This window comes from Haliaeetus albicilla, chromosome 21 (genome assembly GCF_947461875.1).
Source record: "Haliaeetus albicilla chromosome 21, bHalAlb1.1, whole genome shotgun sequence".
In the NCBI taxonomy this organism is placed as follows: domain Eukaryota; kingdom Metazoa; phylum Chordata; class Aves; order Accipitriformes; family Accipitridae; genus Haliaeetus; species Haliaeetus albicilla.
The window spans coordinates 20,522,993-20,541,288 of NC_091503.1; the positions used below are offsets into that span (position 1 = coordinate 20,522,993).

At 39.0% G+C, this 18,296-nt stretch overlaps 1 protein-coding gene across 1 annotated transcript; it reads left to right on the forward strand.

Annotated features, from left to right (window-relative positions):
• The first annotated feature begins 402 nt into the window (after positions 1–402).
• Positions 403–17,485, forward strand: MCUR1 (mitochondrial calcium uniporter regulator 1). The gene is made up of 9 exons (XM_069809173.1): positions 403–799; positions 1,595–1,708; positions 2,812–2,915; positions 5,710–5,811; positions 7,491–7,532; positions 9,794–9,865; positions 13,364–13,417; positions 14,528–14,642; positions 15,967–17,485. Exons 1-9 carry the CDS (start codon positions 499–501, stop codon positions 16,020–16,022), a joined length of 960 nt encoding a protein of 319 aa, XP_069665274.1. The 5' UTR covers positions 403–498; the 3' UTR covers positions 16,023–17,485.
• Positions 17,486–18,296: the final 811 nt, after the last annotated feature.

Sequence of the window (18,296 nt, forward strand, 5' to 3'; positions counted from 1 at the left end):
TGCTTCAGCAAGGGCTCGGGGGTCGGACAGGAGGTACCGGACCGTGCCCGTCCTGCAGCACCAGCCCAAAGCTCCCTCCCCGAATTCTCCCTTTTTTCACTTAAAGGAAGGACGGAAACTGCAGTGCCGCTCCGCGACGCCTGGCAGAGCCTGGGCCACTAAGGGCTGACTCCCGGCACCCCAGGGCCGAGGCCTATGGGGGGGTGCCGGTGTCGGTGCCCCCGGGAGGGAACCGGGGGACTCTCCGCCGGGCCCGCCCTCGGAGGCACCGCCTACGCAGCCGGCCCGCCCGCGCCGCTCTTCTCTCCGCGGCCGCCCCCTGAGCCATAAAATCAATCGCGGCGCCAGCCCGCCTCTCCTGCCACGTGCCGGAGGCGGAAGTGAGATGCCGGGGCGGTGCGTGCTCGAGCGATGGCGTTTCAGTAGCGGCGGCGGCGGCAGCAGCGGCGGTTTCCCTCCTTCCCACCTCTTCCGTCGTCGGGACCGGGTGGCGCGGCCATGGCCAGGGGCCAGGCGGCCGCGGCCACGGCTGTGAGCGGCGGGAGGCGGGCGCTGCTGCTGCTGCTGCTGCGGCCGCGCGGTGCGGACGGCGCCTTCCCGCCCGCCGCTGCTGCCGCCACCGCCGCCTCACGTGACGGCCGCGCGCCCCCCTCCCCCGCGCGCCGTTGCCTCGGCGACTGGCAGCGCCCGGCCGCGCCGCCGGGCTCCGGGGCGGCCGTTACGGCCGTTAACGGCAGCGCCGGGTGGGGCGGGCGCGTCGGCGGGACCGGCAGGGAGAGGCGCCGCCGCGGGGAGCGGGGTGAGAGCCGGGGCGGGAGAGGGTCCTCACCTCCCCTCCCCTCCCCTGACGCGACACCGGGAGTCCAGCGGCGTGGGGGGGCCCCCCCGGGGGGAGATAGGGGCCTGCGAGGGGTGCGGGGCCGTCCGCAGGGGTGACTGCCCGCAGCGGTTAGCCCGTGTTGGTCTTGAAGTATTTTCTGCCCGGGTGTTTTAAAATATAACGCCTTTGAGGACAGGGAGTTCTGCCTCCCGACAGTTTACCTCATGTTCTGTCTTGCGTTCTCTCCGTCGGCTCGTTTATGCAAGTGTCTGTGTGGAAGCTACACTGACTTAGAATTAGCGCTGAAAATATTTTCGGTAAAAAGAGTCAAGGGCAGATTGTGAGCGGTTACCTTTTCTCTAAAGGGCAACCAGTGAAGGTTTGCTTCTTTAACAAAGAGTCTGTGGGTTTAGTCCTCAAAGCTTTGAACTGCTCACAGCTTCCACCGATTATGCTGATAACTGTAAAGGACCAATTTTAAGAGCCTGACAGTTGGTGGGATTTTTCTTGGACATTATATCCTTGGAGAGCATCTCACAAATGCAGCAGTAGCGTTGTCTTTTACTCTTTCGAGCTCTTATGCGTAGCGCTTGCTAGTCAGATACCTTTTCAGTTTCAAGCAAGCTGCGATAATCTCAACACACCTTCTAATGTTTTGTCATAAATGAAAAATATTTGGGGTAGCAAGGAAACTCCTGGAAAGCAAACATGTTGATTAAATATTCTTTATTAAAAATAAGTTGTGTTTTGTTTATCTTTTTTTTTTTTTTTCAGATGTAAGCATCTCTGCATCATCATCTTTACAAAGCAAAGGGAGTATTTCCTTATTGGGAAGTAGGAAGCTTTTTTTTGACACTCATGCGCTGGTATGCCTCTTGGAAGAAAATGGTAATTTGCTAGAAATGGGTGGCTGTTTTTAATGTCATTTCATGGGTGGTTTTTTAGTTTACAAAGTTTGTTACTTCTTGACATGTGATGTTACAGCTTCAGTTTCATGGATTTTATTTTTTTTATATACTGAGTAAGAACGTGTAGGTTTTTTCTACTTCCAAAAGGAAATAGTGAGCTTATAAGTTTGATTGGAATAATTTATTATCCTACTCATAATTCAAAATGCTAAAGAGAAATCAAATTTTAAGAATTGAGAGTAAAAACCAGAGTTTTCAAGGTAGTGGTTTAAAACATATTGATTGGATTCCTACATATTTAGTATATAGCACCTTGAATGTGCAGCAGTGTGTTATAATAGGATTGATTATGGCCTACTATGTAAAATGCGGGGAGGGGTATCTTCCTTTTGGTGATGGCAAACTATTGCATCAGCTCAGCTATTGAAAGCAACTTGGTCTCAGACCCTGTAAGTGCTTTCTAATGCTTAGTTTGAAACAATCATGCTTTTGTAAGTGTTTCTTTTCATAATGATTAAATCTTGTTTATGACACTTTTACATTTTGAAAGTGGAAGAGTTGAGAGTGTTTCTAGGGATGATGTTTTACAACAGTTCCCAATATATTCCGTTTAAAAGGTTTCTAATAGAGACTTAGAGCCTGATAGGCCTAAAATCAGAGCAGCTAGCACTGTTTTCAGTTGTTGACTTTTGCACATCTTCAGTGGTACTGAAGATTTATAGTATACTGAAAGTAAGCATCTGCTTTTCAGGGTCAGAATTTTTGCTCATAGAAATAACCACGTGCGAAATGACATTCCATAATACCTCTAGAAAATTTCCACTGTTTATCCTGCTGATACTGTAATAGTGCTGTACTACAGAAGCAGCTATACTATCTCACAGACATAATTCTGGGGTGGGGGAACTTGGATGTACTGATTGGTTGTGTTCTTTTGTTAGTGCTGAATCAAGAGGAGTATGTTTTATTATTTTCCATAACTGATGTTTGTTTTAACTTGGTGCTGAGTATTAGCAAGTGGCGTTTCTGTAAACTATCCAGATTTAGGTGTCTCTGAATGTTGTTGCATTTTGTTTTGCTTAGGTTTCACTACTCAGCAGTCAGAGGTCATTGTATCTGCATTAGTGAAAATTATGAACACCAACCTGGATATGATTTACAAGGACATGGTCACCAAAGTACAGCAGGTTAGATCAGAGACAATGGTGGGGTTAAAGTAAATCATAACCTGGTATGCCTGCTAATGAAATATGTGTTGCTATTTATTACTGTTAGAGACTGTATTTTAAAAGTTTGAAGGTGAAGAGCAAACATCCTTGTGTATCTGTTGGCTAGTGAATTTTGTCTTGAGTTTATCAAATACTTACCAAAGTGTTGTGGTGGACCTTGAGATTTAGGTACTGTGAGTTGGTATGCAAACCACAGGTAGTTTTTTTAGTTTCAGCTTTATTGTAGCATGAAGTAGAATTACTGAGGAGGCTTTTAGGCATAGGAGGTATTCAGTGCATGGATTTGAATAGTCACAGCTCCTACATATATTCTTTTGTAGACTTGTAACAAGGAAGTGCAGATTCCCTCAGTTATTTCCCACCCTGTTATGTGGTACCTTTTTATTTACCTTTGTGTCACAGTGACATTTATATTGTATTAGAATTGAGCTGAATTTTCTTTTTTTATAGATGTTTTTAGGGCATGATTGGTGTAGTTGTATACACTGATAAGATACAGGTACATGTATAGTTTGGATGCTGATATTGAAATCTATCTCCTTGTTCATGGTATTCTCTAAACCTACCCAGCATATACATCGTGGTGGGAGGAGGTGAAGAAAACTTGCTTGGAAATAGGCTGATAATGCTGAGTATCTACAGAGATCCTTCCTGGCTACCAGGAAATTGTGTACAACTGAACTGAATTGTCAGCTTTGACTTGTGAGGGAATGATTGTTTTAATGAATAATTGGGTATGGAGGCAAGACTTTTTCTGATACTGGCCGTGATTTTTTGGGGGCCCTTTGTCAGGTCATAACAAAGGTAGATCCATGTAAGGAATTGGACATGACAGTGTTGAATATTGCCACATTGAGCTCTTGGGCATCTGGCTCCAGAAATGAAACTGAAATTCAGAGTAAGGTGTGATTCACTGCATGTGGAACTTGGGCATCTTTGAATGGGATTCACAATATCTGATATGCTGGAATTCCGACGCGTAAGCTGGTCAAACAGACCAATGCTGACAAGCAGCATACCTGAAGTACAACCTCTGGGGCTGCTCTGTGAGGCTGGGGTTCACAGCCCCAGGTCACCTTCTGAATGCAAGCTTTAACTTATTTCATAGTAACTAGGCTGCTGCCTTAAAACATGAGAAAACAGCAGCTGCTGTCTTTATAGAATAGTAGTCTTGGCAGTAGGGCATCTCATTAAGAAGTGGGATACCTGGATTTTGCACAACCTTCCATCTAGGGAGGTTTCAGCCCATCCTTCCTAGCTTTTAGAGTCCAGGCAAAGCAGACGTGGGAGTGCTGCCTCCTCCTGTGCTGAGTTTGTTCCACAGTCAATCAGGGAATGCAATGTTAACGGGACTGTTTCCCCAATGGTTGATTGTATTTTACAGTAAGCAGTCTACAATAAGCAATCCAAACCTGCTTCTATGCCCAGCTTTTTTGAATGAAAGTAAACATGTTTTCCTTTGTTTTGTTCTGAATTAAATGCTGCTGCTGATGGTAGATGTTTTGTGAGACCCTCAGGTGACTTTCTGCTATTAAGATTCAAATGTGCAGGTTTGTACAGCATGTTAAGATAGAAGCAGCTCAGGAAGCGTGTATGCCATGAACTCCAGGCAACATGATAAACCTGTACTTCCTTGTAGTCTTTGAATGCACAAGGGCTTATGCAAAAAGAGAATGAAGAATTGGAAGACGATTTGGAACATTGTGGATGTAGCTATTACCATTAGGCCATAGTTGGGTATGTAAAAGATAAAGTATTACACTGGTTGGATAAAACCTTAGGGGAAAAAGGAATAAGTGTGTGTGTGTATGTATAGAGGTGAGGAGGAGAAAGAATATGGAAGATTCTGTTCCGTTTTCTGAGTTCCCTGAAGAGGGGAGAGAACAAAAGCAAGCTGGAGACATCAGGGAGTAAGAGAAGAGGTTTCCATGGCTGTAGACTTTTAGTAATGTGTCCAGTACGCTGACACATTTTTTTAGACTTGTGGTCAGGTAACCTGGTGAGGCATCTCCAGATGCCACTTAGAAATATAACACTGCAAGTTAGAATAGTATTTCCTGACAAAAGTGAAGTTAAGAGTGATGTGTCAGATTTGTAGAGTTCTTAGTCCAGAATCAAAAGCAAGGGACTACTTATTAGAGGGAGATCTTCAGAGAAGAGAAGGCAGTCCCTGTTTGTGTGTGTGGATAGTGTAGGATCTAGAACAATGTCTACAGACTTTTCCATCCTTGAAAGTTGCAGAGGATTCTTGTTTGTCTTCTGTCAGCTCAGTATAACAGACTGAGAAGAGCAATTAAAACTAAGTACAGTGCATGATTCTGAGTAGTGAAGCAGAGTGAGCCCCCTTGCAGGGGGAGGTAAAAAAAGGAGGTTATTACAAAAGAGTATGGTTGCATTGAGGAATTTGGGTCTGAAAGCCAGCTTTCCTCATTTAGCTCAGAGACGCCTCTTCTCTCCCTAGTGCCTTTGCTAGCTTAAGAATTTGAAGACTTGGAATAAACTATTAATTGAATTCTTCTGATCTATGTTAGCACTGCTGATTTTGTCAAACATTACCAATGTTTGAGCTTAACTTGCTTATTTTGTCACTGTCACTTAATTTATCTTGCTGTCTGAAACTCATATAATCAGTCTGAAATTGCTGAATTAAAAATTTCAGGGTACCAAAATAGACTATCATATCTGTAGGCACAGATGAGAGAAAGCGTTGTAGTTATGATATGTTCTGAGGTTTTTCTTCCCTCTTTTAAAGGAAATTGCACTTCAGCAAGTAATGTCCCATATTGGTGGCGTGAAAAAGGACATGATTATTTTGGAAAAAAGTGAATTTTCAGCACTTCGTTCAGAAAATGAGGTAAAAATCACTGTCTTGGAAAGTGCTATTCTAGCACTAGCTTATTTTTTCTAATGATGTAAAAAAGCATCTTGAACCAAAGGGGTTGCCTGTGGGACAAGTATGCTTTAACACCTTCATTAATGACCTTGTTGATGGGGCAGAGTACACCCTCAGTAAGTCTGCAGATGGTACAAAGCTGGGAGCAGTGACTGGTACACCAGGCAGTTGTGCTGCCATTCAGAGGGACGTCAACAGGCTGGGGAAATAGGATGACAGGAATCTCATGAAGTTGAACAAATGGAAATGCCAAGTCCTGCACTTAGGGAGGAATAGCCCCAGGCACTAGGACAGGCTGGGCCTGACCAGCTGGAAAGCAGCTTTGCAGAAGAGGCCCTGAGGGTCGTGATGGATACCAGGTTGACCATGAGCCAGCAATGAGCCCTTGGGGCAAGGACCCCTAACAACCTCCTGGGCTGTGTTTGGAGGGCTGCCACTGGGTCAAGGGAGGTGATCCTTCCCCTCTCTCTGGCACTGGTGAGACTTCATCTGGAGTGCTGCGTCCAGTTCTGGGCTCTCCAGCACAAGGGAGATATGGACATGCTGGACAGAGTCCAACAAACAGCCAGAAAGATCAGTAAGGATCATCTGACTGATCATCATGGAGCATCTGACACATGAGGAAAGACTGCGAGAGCTGGGACTGTTTAGCCTGGAGAAGTGAAGGCTCAGAAGGAATCTCATCAATGTGTACAAATATTTGAAAGGGGGGGGGGAGGTATAAAGAAGATGGACAGGTTCTTTCCAGTGTTGTCTGGTGACAGAACAATAGGTAATTGGCACAGATCAAAATGTGGGAAATGCTATTTAAACCTAAGAAAACCCTTTTTACTGTAAGGGTGGTAGAACACTGGAACAGGATACCCAGAGAGGCTGTGGAATCCCTATCCTGGAGATATTCAAAACCCAACTGGACGCAGCCCTGAGCAACCTGCTCTCGTCGCCCCTGCTTTGAGCAGGGGATAGGACTGGATGATCTCCAGAGAGAGTTAATAGAAGATGCTACAGCTGTACCTGTTTCATGTGTCTTTTGAAAGAGATAAAGTAATAAAATAATTTGGATTAGAAAGGACCTCTAGGGAACATTAGGTAGTTGTAGGCTGCAGTATGATTGCCATTTAGCCATCTTTTCTTAAAGCTGAACAAACCCATCTCTCTCTTTCCTCTTCCCCCCCACCTGCAACACAGTGTGCTCCAGCCCCCCATCATCTTCATGGCCCTCCAGTGGACTTGCATGTCAACATCTGTCTTTTACCAGGGAGCCTAAAGCTGGACACAGCACTTCCAGTACAGGCTCACAAGTGCTGAATATGGGGAAATAATCACTTCCTTTGGCCTGCTGGGTTTTCTCTTGTTAATACCATCCTATGCATTTGGCTGCCTTTACTGCTGTGGGACACTGCTAGCTTCTGTCTTGTGCTGTTGTTTGGAAATGCACAGTACTGAGTAAACATGCATGTGTGTGCACATGCATATGTCTATACATGTGCTGAGGACATAGAGTTAAACCATGCTCAGTCTGCCTTCCTCTTCACATGGATTATAGTCATTGCTACTGATCATGCAAATTCATTAGTATTTCTAGATTATGTGGGTTTATATACAGTAATAAAGTGTACAATTTTTTTCTACTCTCCCAGAAAATAAAACTTGAACTCCAGCAGATAAAGAAGCAAGTCATGGTAAGATACCATACCAATATAATTAAGAATTAACACCTGTCTAGTTTGCTTTAAAAAAAAAAAAAAATTTTGCTTTCAAGATTTTATTTTAAAAGCTGTGCTTCATTGTTGTGATATATAGGATACTGAAATTGCAGTTGATGGTACGCTGTGGGCTGCAGCAAAGACAATTTCATGCATGCTTCATTTATGATGACAGAGAACTGTGAATGGTACAAGAGGTGAAGAAAAATTTAACTGCCGATTTTTTTTTTTTTTTTTTACTTACATGTCCTTAGTTCAGATTCAGAAAGTGGCTGCCATGTCGTGGTTAAGGCTGAGTGAAGTTCTGCATTTAGGCCTGCCTGTTGCATGTAAAGATGCAACATACTTTGAAAATTACAGCACTTGCTAATTGGCTTGAGTTGGGGGGGGGGGGGGGGGGGATGTTGTTTTTTTCTCTGAAGACTTACCTGTTAGCTGTCGAGAATTTAAATAGCTTTTAAATGGCTGCTTTAGGCCGCTAAGTTTGGGACCATTATGTTTGGTCCCATTTGTTTGGGAGCAAATGACCATTGCAAGAAAACAGACTCTGTAGAAGACTTACTCTGTTAATTATCATAGTGATTCTTATTCTTACCAGGTTTAAGCATCACTGCTGTGTTTCTGTTCTTTATGGTTTGCCTGTCTTGAATAGTGCTCCAAACACCCTTTTACTGGCAAAAAAAAAAGATTGTCTTAAAATCTATTATTTCAATGGGTGTATAGTTGTAAGCAGCCTTTACACAGAAACAAACATTCTTGCAAGAGTGATTAAGATTGGAAACTGGGAAACATTAACTGTTTTTAGGGAGTATGGACATCTGACTTGAGAACTGCTGTTTCCTGCTGAGATGTCCTTCTTAGCTGGAAGGATGGAGCAGTTTTTGTTCCCTAGGAACTGTCAGACTATTGGACTTGTTGAGCTACCTGACAATGTGGTCAAACCCAGCCTGGTGCCTCCTTGCTGTTTCGTTCCTATTATCTTTGATTTCTTTTTGCACTGTCATCTCCAAAAGGAGAACATAAATTTCTCAAGGCTAATCCTGCATGTTTCATACTGTGTTATGAAGTGCTTAATGCATCTGGGTTTTCAGAATACCATTTTAAAATACATTGATCATTTAATTTTTGAATTGTAACTTATTTTATGGTTTTAGTTGCATATAAATAAGATAGCGTAATCCACTGATAGAGCATCAAGGATCTGAGTCATATTTTCTTAAAAGCTAGATGTCTTTAAATTTTACTTTTAAATGTAATTCTCACAAGGGCAAGTTATTTTATGTTTGCTCATACTTGTTCCTCTAAAAGGCAAAAAGACACAATGTTGTAAAAGTTTAAGAAAAAATTATTTCTAATTTTTGATTGATTAAACTGTAATATATCACATTGTAATGACATCTAATTATAAACCAGTTAAAGGTCAAAAATTCAGACATAGAAATTGAGTCTCATTATTGTTCATATTAATTTAATGAACTCTTGACTAGTTGACATTGGCCTACTTGAGAGATGCTTATTTGGTTTTAATAGTAGAATCTCCCAGAACATCAGCAATCTTTTGCTTCTCCCACACATTCATCTGATCAGCAGTTTGCCGCATGACAAACTATCAGCTGGCTGGAATTCCTGCCAGGAGGTTGCATTAAAATGGCAGCTGTCACTGAGAAAAGCAGGAATCACTTACAGCTTTTGATGAAGTAAAATGCAAGTGTACAACTTAGGGTAGTTTTTAAAAGTTAGATGTTTAAAAATATACATTTCCTGACTCTCTAGCTTTTTCTGAAGGCCCTAGATGTAATCTTTAGAAACATATTTTCTTTTATATTGGAAGGTTAGAAACTGCTTTTAAAGTTGTTTTGAGCATCAAGGTTGCTCCATGGAGGAAGTCCAACTTATAGGTGTACCTAGGCATGGATTTCTAGAAATCAGAGTTATGAGTTATGAAACATTCCTGGCACTTAAAAAAGGATGTGCTCTCAATTAAGTGCAGTTCTCAGTGTTCTGGTTTTAAAAGTAATTGTCAGTTTTTAATTCCGAAATCCAGTTCGTACTATAGAACATGAGTATTTCCCAGGGGAAGAATAGGAATACTTGTACTTTTGAAAATTATGTACTTTAATTGGAGAAAAGCTTGATTCCTGAAATATGTAAAGAAAGGCACAATATATTTGTCTAATTCTTTCTGCTTATGATTAAATAAAGTCTTGGTTTCTGCTTTATCAATTTTTTCCCATTAGGATGAAATTACCAAAGTTCGTGCAGATAACAAATTAAACCTAAACCTAGAGAAGAGCAGAGTAAAAGAATTGGTAAGTTTTGGTTACTTTCTTCTAGAAACACCTCAACACTGAGTAATCTCCAAATTTGGGTAAAAGCATCTTACCCAAAGAGCATTTTCATACTAATCTATAGTATCATTCACCTTCAAAGTATTAATTCAAGTCACTCATCCTTATGCTGCTATAGTACAAGGTGTCATATTTGGTTTTTATGTTTTTCTATTTTGATATTAATATCAGGATTAACACATTACACTTAAATATATTAGATATTTAATCTAAATATGCTGACTAGCTGCCTAGAGGTTTTCTATGTTATTAGTACATCTCTTTCTCTATTTTCACACTTAATTAAGTTTACACATTTCATTAACTTTATCATCACTGGAGATGTTTCATTTCCCTATAGCTAGAGAATTTATAGCATAGGTAGTTTGTCAGGAAACACCTATTGTGAAAGTACTTGTAATTTATTTTTTTTAATTGTAACTGGTACTGGTTCAGATTGTTTTGAACGTTTGAAATATCTGGTAGGACTGAACTGATGTGATCTTAAATTAGAATAACGTAGATGAAGAATTAGAAGATTAACAAGTTTTTGCATTATATGTAGCACTCTAAATAGAATTCTGTTCCCATAGATATTTTTTTTAATAGCTTTTAGGACCTCAGAGAAATTGCATCTTCTAAATTGAAAGATCTTTTAATGACATTTTTCTATTATTCCTTATCAGTCCTTTTTCACAGGTGTATAATGAAGATGTAGTATTTATCTCCAATTTAGGCAATAAGAAGGGTTCAAGTTGATATCATACATCTTCTGTGTGTGCCCCTTGAAGTTTTTCACATGCTTAGTTTAGGTAACAGCTGTGTCAGTGATTTAGTATAATGACTAACAGTCTGTTATCCCGTGGTAGATGCTTGCATAAAGTACAACTTGAGCAGGTAGAATTCTTGTTTAAAGGTTGATACTTCATGCTAATTTTTAAAAAAAAAAATCATATGAAATGTATTATCTGTGTAGATGATAAGCTTTGCAAAGCTTCAGGCTTACAAAACCTGTTTAAAACCACTTCACCAGTGATAAATTAGGCACTAGTGGTTTTTTGTGTATTTATGTAGGATCCTGGAATCTGGACTCTGTTGTGCAGAACACTACATTGTTTTGACTGCCTCCCAGGAAAAGCAAACTGTGCATGTCAACTTTCTCTTAAGAAAGTTGATCAACTTTGTAGTCTGTTGTGCAACTATAATGTCATTGTTTCTGTGAAAACTGCTCTTCTGCTCCCCACCCCCCCGCCCCTCTTCAATTGCCAGCTCTGCCATGCATGAACAGAAAAGGAAAAAGGCAGATGAATGGGGAGCAGGTTCTAGCATATATGCTGAGTTAGGGGAGAGACGTAATCCGGTATTTCCTGTAGCAGACAGATCATCATTATCATATTTACTTCAATTGTAATGTGACTTAGGACTCAATATCTAGCTTTCTGAGAGTAAAACTCAGGATAATTGAAGGTTACTGTGCATTCTTAGTAAGTTACTATTCAGAAGAGAAATGTCCTAAGTTTAAATTGATTCAACTTGAAGCACTAAGTAAAATGTTGTTGTCTTTCAGTTTTGCTTGGAATAAGAACTGAAGGACGATTTCTTAATTTGTCAACACCGATGTGGGCAGTCATTAATGTTTCAAACTCTAAATGCTTTATCTTTTCGTTAGTTCATTCCACTTTACATTTCTTAGAGTCCTAAATTGCTTAATGCACATCTGTTTATGCTGTGAATTATATGTGCAGTGATACAGATGTGATTTAAAAACTTGAAGTACAGTACAATATTCCATATATATTCATGTGTTCATGCATCACAGTGCCTCTAAGCTTGCTGTTAAAAATATCAAGGTGCATCTGAGAACTGAATTTTCTCTGCACTGTGAAAAACATGGACTCAAGGGGAAATCTCCCTGTTGAATTTCAGGGGGGAAGTTTAACGTTGTCTTTCCAACTTTTTTTATGCACTGGTGTTATTACAGATGTGTGGTGATGCCTTGCAGTAAAAGGGTATATTTCACTGTCTTAAACCCAAGTTTAAAATTCTTGGGTCTGACCTAAATTTCTAGCCACAGAGCAAAACTTCAACAAACACAAACATCAAGAAAGAAGCCTGTAGAATATAAATTGGTCAGAAAATGTGTATTTGGCTAACAGCATCTATTTAAAGTAAAACAGGCGAGCTATTTCAACCCATAATATTGTTTATTTTAAATGTCATGGGTTTTGGTAGTGATGATCAGTTTATTAATGTGAGGTCCTATTCTTATGTGAAATTTCACCTCAAACTTAATTTTAATTAGGTTATTTTATAAATATTCTGCCATCTTACCACTTTCAAAACCATATATTTATATAAAATGTCTGAATTTCTGTGTTTATCTTTCTCCTCATTTTGCAGAATCCAGTGACTGTTTCATTAATTGCAGACATGCTGTTACTTGTCTCTTTTATGTCATTTTCTACATTTGTAGCAGACTGCTATCTCTTAACTTCATCTTAACTTCAGTCAAAAGTCCAAATAGAGCTCTAGATCTGTAAGGAGCATTTTTCAATGCTGAAGCATTTATGTAGATTAATCTGAGTTTAATATTAAAGTGGAATAAGCTTCCAGAGTGGAGGAAAAATAAAGCGACTTTCCACATGGGAATGTCAACAGATGAGGTTATTGCCGTTTAACTGAGGATTCTGAGATGGGTGCCTGATGACCTTAATACTCTGCACTATAGACTGGTAGTTTAGCAGCTGTCCATGAATAATTTAATTGCCCCAGTAGTGGGACAGGAACCATTATTAATGTCAAGGTAAATCGTGCCTGTTCATGAGTCATAAGGGTGACCTGCCTTAAAGGTATGCCTCTTCAATTTCGATTTAACTTTCCTTGAACCCAAATAGCTATAATTTAAAAATAAGCCACAGCTTCTGATGTTCCACAAATGAATGGCTTAATGTGAGATACAAAGGTCCTATATTTAACAAATATATCATGAAATGATGGTCAGAACAATACAAATGGTGAGTGCATGCAGTGCTGGCTAAACATTTCTTTGGTAGCTGAGTTTGATATGATGTTTAAAAATTGTACTCCCCTTTCTGAAGAAAGTAGATGGTTCAGTCTTAATTGTGCTTGTATGCTCAATGGATTAGTTAACTGTTCCAGAGTTACTGTTTAGAAATGCAAATCTGCCAACCTTTCTTCCAGCTGCTTATTAATATATACAGTTTTTGCAGAAGGTGAGTGTCTGATGGACTTGTTACACTTAACAGTTCAGAGGTGTGGATGAACACCTGTCTAAACTGTGCTTTTCCACAGGACAGCAATTACCTACAACGCTGTCTTCCAAGTGTTGTCAGACAATAATCTTGTCCATATTCAGTGTTCTACAGAATTTGGAAACAAAGGAATATGCTTTTAAGTGTGGGGGGAAAAGGTTAATGACAATATGTTTATCTTTTTTCTTTTTTTTTTCCCTCCCTCTAGTACTCACTTAATGAAAGAAAACTACTTGAAATGAGGACAGAAATAGTGGAATTGGTAAGAATGGTAGCTGATTATTACACAGCAAATCTTTTTGTACTTGTGTTATAGACCCAGTATTCTTTTTAGAGTTGTTCATGTCTTTAGGCACTTTAATGTACAAAATGTCATTGTACTTCATTGTTTCCCTGTGTATTTTCATATTGGTACAAGTAACTGAAGTGTCTACAGAATAAGAAGGCTTTCATGTATATTATTAGACCCTCTGCATGTATATATAAACTGTCCAGTGGTCACTTTGATTTGAAACTTCATGCATGCAGTATTTTCTCTAGATGGAATTCTACTCTTAATGTTAGTTTGTGAAATCAGTTTTTTTCCCCTGTGTTCAGTGAGACTGAAACACGCTGCTAGACTGATTTGGCTTCATTTTAGAGGAGGTTTTTACCAAGCACTTCCTCTTCCTTTGTTTCCTTTCTGTAGTATAGGGAATTATTCCTAGGAAGGTGTCTAGCAGTAAATCATTAACTGATTCACAATGTTTCAGTAGTGCTGATTTGACAATATCAGCAGCTCAGCAGCTGTTCTCAGTTTACAAGTTTGATCTTTCAGTCTTTTCTGAGTAATAATTCTGTCCCATTTTCTTACAGAAGTCGTGTCTTCTGTCATAATCAGATTCTGAATTTGTCTGTAGCTGGTTTTGTGGTAGAATTCATTACAAGGTGAAGACGTGCTCTTTTTTTACATCAGAAGACCAATTCTCACTTTCTCTAATGATCCATAAATCTTTATGCTCCGGTATGTTTTTGTCACAAAAGGCTCTTAGACCTCTCAATAGCTCTTATAATTGAGTAGTGACTTTAATATCAGTGGGCCAAACAACAGATTGATGTTAATATTTAGGCTGCTAGATTGAGATAAGAAGGCATCTAGTTCTGCCACTTTCTAGATTACATGTTAAGGAACATGTAATCATTTAAATTTCCCGAGTTCACCAAATTATTCAATTCCTTGGATATAATCAGCTAGGAAGGAACTTGTTCTCTTTGAATGCAAATTAACATACATTTAAGGAAGAACCAAAAATACAGCTTGAAGGGATGGGTAAAATTACTAAATAAACTAGAAACTGTTCAAATTGCATCATTTTGTTGCTTTGCTTTTTAGCATGCACAACAAGATCGAGCTTTGACCCAAACAGACCGAAAAATAGACACAGAAGTTGCAGACCTGAAAACAATGCTTGAATCGCACAAACTTGATAATATTAAGTACTTAGCAGGTAAGCAATCTGATGGTTGTCTCTCATGGTGAAACTGTTAAACATTGTTAAATGTTTGGCAAACTCTCAAATGGCTGTATTCATAAAGGCCCCGATTAAAAAAAAAAAAATACTTGAAATAGTCTCAGTCAAGATTAGCAGCCTTATTTGTATACTTAACCCAGACAGAGTTTCCTGTGATCCGCAACTTTATTTTGCATGGGCTGTGGCTCTCTGACTTTTTGATTTTTTTTTTTCCCCCTGCTTTATACTGTAATAATAATGTATATGAGAAATCTAAAAGACTGCCTGTTGACAAGGGCCAAAAAGTTCTTCTGTGCCTGACTTAATTTACAAAAGCAGCCTGCTGCATGCACTTCTAGGATTTCTTCATCTGTCCAATGGAGATCTGTATGCAAAATAGAACATTTCAGCTTTTCTGACTGTTCAGTGCCACGTATTCTTTAAACTTTCATTTTTCAGGCACGTGCATTAGAAAAATACTGTGTGTGTGTGCGCCAACATTATTGCCCTAGGTAACTGTAATATTTTGACACTTTGCTACTGAGTGTGCAGTGCTATTAAATGAGCAGGTTTGCAGTAGAAAATTATGATACAGATTTTCTGATTATTCTTTTACAATGGATTTTGTCACAAGTACAATCACTTACATCTATTCATAGTACTGTACTTCAGGCATATCCGTTAGAGAGAACCATTACTGGAAAATGAAAGGCACTTTATTAAAATGAGAGGAAATTCTTTTCCCCACCATCCCTATGTTGAACTCTGCAAAAATATGTTGAACTCTGCATGAAAAAAAAAAATAAATAAAAATCATTTGCATTGTGTTTGATGTTCTCCTGTTGCAAACAGTGGCAAAAAACTTTTGTGTGTATATCTAGTAAACCAAAAGTTGATTTCATTTAAATAGGAATTTTAAAAATTGCAAACTGGTAAGGCTTGTTAAAGATAGCTTTCATTTGTTTGAATGCTTGACTGTGATTTAATAATCCTGTTACTCATTTCCTCACTTTACAACTGTAACTTGCCATATTGATCTTTTTTGGAGTGGTAAGCACCTAAGGGTTTCTTTCGGCCTTTTGATAGTTTTCCAGCCCGGTTTTCCTGCATTCTTTTTCCTTCCTTCTTATTTGTCATTTTTGTGCGCCTCCACCTTGACATTGTTTATGTAAATCAAAAACCTTATTTTCTTACATGGAGAAGGGGTGGTGGTTACACTTTTAGCATTGTAGTAAGATGCATACATAGCTGTCTGAAGAAGTGTTCCAAGAGCTAATGATTTAATGTCTCTGTTTTCCTCCCCATTTTTATTTTCTTTCAGGTTCAGTATTTACATGCCTTACTGTAGCATTGGGATTTTATCGTTTATGGATATAATAAAACGTCAATTTAAAGGGACTTCTACTGTCTTGTTTTCTGAAAAAAAAAAAAAAAGAAGTTTTATCTTTGCCTGGATTTTAACCAAGTCTTGACTGGTTTATTTATTTTTTTTTTGTAAAGCAGACTGTATTGAGAATGTAACCAAAGATGTGCCTAGAAACAAACTGTACACATATAGTGCATATTTTGAAACTTACCTACGATGAAAGCATGGTATGCGCTTTTCTGCCATTTCCCTCCATTCTGAACTGCAATACACCTTGCTGCTACAATGCATCATGTAAGTGAAGACTGGCATTCGTACCAATGGCATGGGGCTGCGTGCTATAGAGAAGAATCTACAGAATTATGTTCCCTTGCCTATTCAGACATGCTTGCCAGAGTCAGTTGCATGTATCAGACTGAAGTTTTGATGATTAATGTAAAACTGAAACTACATGTTTTGTGGCTTGGAGGCACTCTTGTATAAGTAGAATTTGTGTTAACTGAATCATACTTGCTTACTTCCCTCCTTCTGACACTTGTTCATACAGTTACTATGATCAAATATTTGTTTTTCTATTTTTATAACATTATAGTTATCAGCTTGTTTTCCAGATGGCCATCCAATCAGTCATCTGTCATGAAAGAGTACTGTGTAATGACAGCAGTGTTTGCTGCTAGTTTTCTTTGTAATATATTTGTAGAGGTTTTTGTGACTAACTTGCCTTTGGTACATATAAGTATCTGATACTCATTCCATATGCTAATAGTTAACTTTACCACTGTAACTGGAAGGTTGAAATGCAGTAAAATACACTAGTTGTGTTAATTTACAGTTAAGTCATACAAAGTGTCTCCGGTGCTGCCTTCCTGATGGAAGGGAATTGATGCTTCTAGCAAGGAAAGAGATTTTAAATGGTGGTTATGAAGCAAGAGACCTGCAATACTGACAGTCTTCTGGGTTTTTTGTTGTTTTACTTTAAAAAATAAAAAAATCCCGTTGATTCTTCAAATGTGGCACTTTGATGGTGATTCTAATAATGAAAGCAGTAATGGAGACCTGCAAGGATGTTTAATACAGTTCTGAGCAAGCCCGTGTTAAGTGCAACTGAAAGCAATGAAGGCAGGCGTTCAGTGCATCCAGATACCTGTCATTCTTCCACTGATGAAACAACTGCTTTAGTAGCAGAGCTGCCGTCTGTGTTCCTTCAGTTAAGGGAAATTTCCCTTTCTTGCTTGGTCTTAGGAGGAGAGAACAATCTATGCACTGGTAATAAATGCTGTTAGAGCACAATCACAGCTTTGCTTAAGGAAAGTAAAGCTGTTTGGCTACTTTGTGCCTGTACCATAATAACCATTTAACTTTTTTGGTGGTTGGGAGTGCCAACTTTAATCATATGCAAGTGCGGAGCAAGAGATGAATGTCTGTAACAATACTATATTGGCCGGAAATAAAGAATTTTGAATATTTCATAGAATATGCTGAGTTTTCATTATAAATGCAACTTTTTAATTTGAATTTAATCTCTTTGAAGTTAAGTCACTGCTAATAGGACTTTTTTTAAGCTAAGAATTAGCAACGTCAACAGCCCATCTAACAGTGAAGAGGAAAGAACAGTCAGTAATGTAAGCAAAACTATTATTGTGGACTAACTTAACAGCCCCTCTAAATTGAATGAATCTATAGTCAAGATTTTCACTTTTTTGTTTAAAAAATTATTTTTTGTACTAACTTATAGGACTTGACACTTTCTCAAATTAGATGAGCAATAATTTAATGTTTGGAATAACTTCAGTGTTGGTTCTTCCCAGGACAGATGATTCTATGTATGTCTTATGTAATCAATATATCTTTGCCTGTATGCCTGAGCATCTGATAAATAGTTGCTAAAGTAACTATTTAGAACTAATTTTAAATATAGGGTCTATCCTGCTAAAAGGAGATACTATGTAAATAAATTTTATTTTCAGGGCAGGTGCAAGGAGGAAGTGAAATATTATAGAGCAGCATTATCCTGGAATTAGCAAAGTGTCAGGCAAACCAGCACTTCTTGGTGAGTGTTCTAAACAAGGAATAAAGTTAATATGTTGTTCAGGAAAAAGGACACTATAAATTGAACATAATTATTGTCTCCTAGCCCATGAAGTCTTCAAGTGTGGTGTAAAAGCTTGTTACTCCTATCCTGTGTGCATAGATGCAAAATCTTTTTTTTTTTCCCTCTGATTTTAAAGATCAATTTAGCTATCTTTCTAACACAGCCTCATCATGTGTGCCACATGTGTATATAT